The 6405-nt window shown below is 33.6% G+C and overlaps 1 protein-coding gene and 1 pseudogene across 2 annotated transcripts; one reads left to right on the top strand and one right to left on the bottom strand.

Moving 5' to 3' along the window:
* Positions 1-630: 630 nt before the first annotated feature.
* Positions 631-1824, bottom strand: LOC306881103 (retinol-binding protein 2-like; annotated as a pseudogene). The gene is made up of 4 exons: positions 1752-1824; positions 1422-1600; positions 892-993; positions 631-684 (listed from the first exon to the last, which is right to left on the bottom strand). The product of its transcript is annotated as a retinol-binding protein 2-like (transcript).
* Positions 1825-4002: 2178 nt separating this feature from the next.
* Positions 4003-6141, top strand: LOC306881102 (retinol-binding protein 1-like; the record flags this gene model as incomplete). The annotated part of the gene is made up of 4 exons (XM_079435011.1): positions 4003-4078; positions 4340-4518; positions 5359-5460; positions 6082-6141. The coding sequence occupies 4 exons, from the start codon at positions 4003-4005 to the stop codon at positions 6139-6141; spliced, it is 417 nt and encodes a 138-aa protein (XP_079291137.1).
* Between the last annotated feature and the right edge of the window lie 264 nt (positions 6142-6405).

Raw genomic sequence — 6405 nt, 5'->3', positions numbered from 1 at the left:
TTTTATTATTATTATTATTATTATTTTAATTATTCGATTTATCCCCAGAATATATCATGAAATATCTCGATTCTCAAATATGTGAAAGTACATTTTGCACCATTAAAGATTGTTAGTTAGTCTATAATGGGCGATGGGCAAAGTAACGTTAATCTATTAACTACGCATAAAAGCCCGTCTTTTTACTTGCAAGTACCAGATATGGGTGTCGTACCATAAAATACTCTTAATACGACTGACTTTGTATTTAATGTGAATTTAATAAAAACATTGTAAGCTACTAATTAGCCTATAACACTTTCATTGTGTGGAGTGGATCTTTAAATTGATTTATATAGCTCTATATTGTTGTATTGTCTAAGTTACCCAAGGAAATATAAATCATTATGCATATAATATTATATATATTTTTTTTTTATGTGTGGTTTATGAGTGTGTGTGAGAAAGGGAGAGAGAAAACAAATTACAAGTTTGACTGATACAGTCAGAAGAAATGATGATTTCATTATCTTTATTTAGACACAAGGAAATATATTTAAGTGTTGAAAGTGTTAATCAGGTTAATACACAGATTGATTTAGACAGATGTGATAGTAGAACAACATGAACTGAATTATATGACAAATCATATCAGTCTTTTCTTTTGTACACTTGCTGGCACACAGCATCCTCACATGTCAGCTCCTGTGAAATGATCATGAGGTTAAACGAATCCATTGTGAGTAGGCAGCAAAGCAGGAATTGTGTAGAAACAAATTGTGAAAGAAATTAATTAGCTGGAATACCTTTATCATTAATCTTAGAAAATACTGTAAAAATATATTTCTAAAATGAATGTTGATTCTAACCTTAATCAGGTTATTATTATTCATAGAATGACTGAATGCTCACCAGATAAAGTTTGACACCTTCTATCCAGTGTTTCTATCCCCGGTTGGCTTCCTCACCCTTCTGGATGGCCACTAATTTGACCCCGTCCCAGGTCACCAGAGTCCGTGCATGTAAAAAAAAAACTATATATATATATATATATATATATATATATATATATATATATATATATATATATACCACTAATGTTATGTTTCTTTTTATATGTTTACTATTTGTTTAATAAACAGATTTTTATATATTAAAAAAAACTTTTAATTGAGGAGAGCTATAGTATTAGCTGTGTTGTACTCTGTAATTGACAGATAGCACTGTTTATATAAAATAAAGCTGTAAGCAAAGCTGTAAGAAAAAAAAAGAAAGACCTTCACTTCAAAGCATCTTGTTCCTCTGGGCAAAATTTGAAGCCTGTGCTCTATTTGTTTTACTGTTGGTTCATCATTAAACAAACTTACTGAGATCATGTATCTACAGGTTAAATAACACTGTCATTAGAAGAGGATCACTGCTATTAAATATATGTAGTTCACCTTCAGCATCCTGTTGTCAAAACCCTTAGTAAGTTCTTCTTTCTCAACTCCAGCAGTGAAGCTCAGCTCATAGCTCTTGAAGGCACTCTGTGTCTTAATCACAAAGTTGTCCCCATCCTGGATAAAGGTCTTTATTGGAGTAAGGTGGGCTGCAGTCTTGCGGATGGCAAAGTCAATGTCTATGAGAGTAAATATTTGTTACTTGGCATGGTCCTTTCCATGATATAAACTATATCATATTTTAATATCATAATAATACAATCCAAATTAGGAAATGGCACAGATTTCTCTTATTTCTACTTATAAAACCAGACAACTGATCAGGCTTACCCAGTGCTTTAACGTAATTTTCAAGGTTTTCGCTTGACTCCAGCTCCCATTTTCCAGTGCAATCCACAGGCATGGTCGTGCAAAGAGCTCTGGACTTCAGGAGCGTTGCCAGGTCAAGTGAGGAGGTGCACCAAAGCTTTTATACTCAACTGTTCATCCACAATGAGGGGAGAGGTATATTTTGTTTATATCTTCATATAAACAAAATAAGGCTTTGTCTGTACTCTTTCCATTTAAAATTAGAGGCAACCACTGCATTTTAATCATGATCCAAACAAAGATGCTGCAAACATGCAACATCTCTGTTCATTATGACTTTGGAAACAGTCAGTTTGAAGTGATAATTGGCATAGTGCATAAACAATATAAATCTATCACCCACTGAGATGCTGCTGCCAGAAAAGGGGGCGAGTGGGTGGGAGGTTATACAACGTCATTGTATTTGATCTTAATTTCTGTGATCAGAGAAATTCTGTATTTTATTGTTAAGCATGAAAGACAAGATAAGTAGCAAAGAAATATGTGAAGAAGAACAAGGACCATTTCCACCGTTTGATGTTCAGAAGATCAGAATGCCCAAAGGCTACACTTTATTCTGTCACCACTGTTCCAGCACTTTGTGTATTTTTGTGAGTCAGACTTTATATTGAATGCTCCTTCCAGTGTGTCATTAAACAGGCCAGTGAGAAAGTAGGACGAGTATGTTAGTACAGAGAAAGAATATTTTGATATTAGTTCTTAGCATATGGCAGGCCTTTCTCTATTTTAATCACAGGAAGGGAAAAGATATAGATTCAAACTCAAATTGCCCACATTAACGAAAAATAACCCACACGCAACATTTTGAAAAAAACTGACATGGATCTTTCCATACAAGTGGCCTTGTCTATCAATTTGTCTTATTTTTAGGTGAATTATTTCTTAAATTGTTGTCCAAATACATTACCGTTAAAAAATTGGAAATCAGTAAGATTTTTGATTGATTAATTGATTGATTGATTGATTTTTGAAAGAAATAAATACTTCAAAGAACAAATTAAGAATTCGTCAATACTTCTTCAGCAAGCACACAATTAATTTATCTAAGGAGATAAATAGATTTTTACCGTTTCAAATATGTGCAAATATATACATCAAAGCTTTTACAAAAAAATTAAAATATTAAGCACAATAAATATTTATTTATAATAAGAAGAAATGTTTCTTGAGTGGAAAATCTGCATTTCTGAAGGATCATGTGACACTAAAAACTAAAATAATGGCTTCTGAAAATTCAGCTTAGGCCAACACAGGAATAAATTACATTGGAAAATATAATACAAATGACAAATAATTATAAACAGTAACTTTAAAATGTAGTTTTATTTCACAATATTACTACACTCTTAAAAATAAAGGTGTTTCACGATGCCAGAATAACCATTTTCTCTAAATGGTTCCATAAAGAACCTTTAACATCTGAAGAACCTTTCTGTTTCACAAAAGGTTCTTTGTGGTGAAAGAAGGTTCTTCAGATTATAAAAAGGTAAGAAAGAGATGGTTCTTTAAAGAACCATTGACTGAATAGTTCTTCTATGGCATCACTGTGAATCACCTTTTGAAGCACCTTTTATTTTTAAGAGTGTACTACCCCCATTTGTGACTGCTTTGGTTGGCAAAGGCGCTCTCTTGTGGTTTGTGGAAGATGGAATAGGCCGAGATCCAAAAGGTAAACATCTCAAGAATAGCTCATCATGACAGTTCTGTATCTGTATTTTACATTTCACTGTAAACACTTCAGAGTAATTTATAGTCAGGAAGACGTCTCAAGACTGACCTCATTACTGACAGGTCTTCACCTCCTGTTTGTGCAGTGAACAATTCTCTTTCTCTTCTCTCTCTCTGGAGTCTGTAGGCATAAATGGAAGCCTGTTTGACAGCATTGTGATTGTTGCTTTGACTGACTGTTGTGCTGCTGACAGACTGAGAATCAAAACAATTATAAACTGACACATCTGTCTGTTCACATGCTTTGACTGACATGAGTTCATGAGATGGATCATGCATTGCGATTCATTCCCAACAACAGAGCTCCTGTCCAAAAAAAAAAAAAAGAGAAAAAATCCACAGTAGAAGTTCTATCACATGTGTAAATGCTCTTTGAGATTATCCAAAGACCCTAATTGGCTTTAGGATTACAACGTGCCCTGTGATTTGAGACGCCGCGCTGCACCTTGATGGTGAATAGGACAAACGCAAAAAAGAAGCAAATATGTCTCCTGTAGACATGAATGGATATTGGAAAATGACAAGTAATGAAAACTTTGATGAATACATGGAAGCACTAGGTAGGCAGATACTTCATTTTCCATTTATTTATTCATTATACTGCTGTGAGATTAATTTTCTATGATGAACAAGGTATGCGAGATGTTACCGAATATATTCTGTTGGAAACAGTCAGAGTAAGAGAAATACATGTCTGTATTTGTACTCAAGAGATACGTTTTAGTACCTTTGGCAGACTTGATTCTATTATGTGAATAAAAAGGGTTCATTTACCATATACGGCTATATGGTGACCAATTTCATATGTATTCAACTTACAGATGTGAATATTGTCATCAGAAAAATTGCCAGCTATCTCATCTTGGATAAGGAGATTGTTCAGAACGGTGATCATTTTAATATCAAGACTCTCACCACCTTTAGGAACTACCATATGGAGTTTGATGTTGGAAAGGAGTTTGAGGAGGATTTGGTTGGTGTAGATGATAGGAAATGTATGGTAAGTGACTTCCTTATTAAAGTGCAAAGGAGCAGAAATGTAAGATCAGAAATGCTTTTAAATTCAAATCTGTTCTGAACTGCTCTTCTGAGGTTACTGTGGTGGATGAGTCAGTAAATGGGATTAGATTGAGATTTACATGCAATGACCTATTCGATCTGAAATCCATAAGGGTTTCGGGTTAATGCCGCAAACACCTGGTGCTTAGGAACTTTAGGTCAACTCGCACAGTAAAATATTATTTTCAAAGTTGTTAAAGATAATTGGAGTATGTTTTACAAGAAAATGCCATTTCAGTCTTTCTACTTCAAAATTATGTTTAATTCTATGTGCTACTTAACATTTCTTTGTATTAATTGTAAAATTAGCTGAGAATTGTTTCAAAGTAAATCCATTTAGAAATGCTAGTACAGTGTTTGTGTTCAGTAAGACCTTTATTGGAGTTAAATGTAGTCAAAAATGCTGTCCTTTTGATTTATTTTGCTATTCACTCTTTTTTTCAATGCAGAAGTAAGCTATTTCCTGTGAATGAGCGGGCCGTCTGATTCATTAGCTACCATAGGTGAATAACAAGAATAAAAATGTGCAGTAAACAGTCAAATTTGGGCTACAAACCATAGTAAATTTAAATAATACTAATAATGTACAGCTAAAATATCTGGAAGTGACCGACACTGGAAGCTTTGCACATTCAAGTTAAAAATTGAAGTACCCAATCTTACGCTTAAAAGTGTTTCGTTTTTGGTAAATTGTACACAATTTATTCTCTATGCTCTGTTTATGGTCAGTCAATTCCAGCTTCATATTTTACATCAGTGTGTATTTGTACTTGTTTTTTAGACCACGGTAAACTGGGAGGGAGACAAACTGTTGTGTGTACAGAAAGGAGAAAAGGAGGGAAGGGGCTGGACTCAGTGGTTGAAAGGGGATGAGTTACATGTGGTAAGTTTATATAAGGACGCGGTTCATATAAGGACATGCTCTGTTGTATTATGAAAGTTCATCCTTGGCTGCGTCTTGTTGTTAGTGTAGTCAACAGTGTAATTAATGAGATAACATCATTACCGCAGCAGCCACGCATTACAATAACAAGTGTATTTAAAAGGTGTATACACTGAAATCCATTTAGTGATTTTATTATACAAGGGCCTGGAGTACTTCATTTATTACTCAACATTCTGTGTTTAAATATTTGTGCATAATAGCTGCTAAACTGCATAAAGGACTGTTACCTAAAAACATTTACACTACCTTTCAAATGCTTAGAGTCTGTAAGATTTTTAAGTCTATAACTGAAGGCCAACACTTCATACAGCACCCAAAAGCCAAACTATCATGTGCAAGGCTTAAAAGAAGTCTCAGCAAAAACATTAATATTGTGGGAAAAAACAGTAGTATAACTCGGTATAACTCAAATTAATATTCCATGTCCATGATGTTAGAAAAAGTATTCAAAAAGGAGGACAACGTAAATTTAGCTGTTTAGTTTTTTAATTTTTCATTGTATTTAAAAGTACATTTATTCTATTGTTATAATTATTATTATTAAAACATTTTTTACAGGAAATGCGAGTCTGTGGAGTGGTGTGTAAACAAGTTTTTAAGAAACAAGTTCTCGACTGATGTGCCTTGAACCACAAGTACTCTACTGTGAAAAAAGTGAACATTTCTGCCTATTAATAACAGTAATTGCTGTGTTAGCCATTTTTAAGTGTAGCTATTATGTCTTTTTCATTCCTCTTGTAAACAATGTATGGTGAAGGAAAATAAAATGAGAAAACAAAAATATGCATGTTCACTATTCTAATGTGTTTGTTGAAACGTACAGACAACCTCTGCATTATCTGAACGCACATAAACATCAGCACGGTTCTTGTCAGTTTTCTT

This window comes from Barbus barbus, assembly GCF_936440315.1.
Source record: "Barbus barbus genome assembly, chromosome: 15".
In the NCBI taxonomy this organism is placed as follows: Eukaryota; Metazoa; Chordata; class Actinopteri; order Cypriniformes; family Cyprinidae; genus Barbus; species Barbus barbus.
The sequence above is the reverse complement of the archived record's forward strand: the minus strand, read 5'-3'. Positions and strand labels throughout refer to the sequence as shown.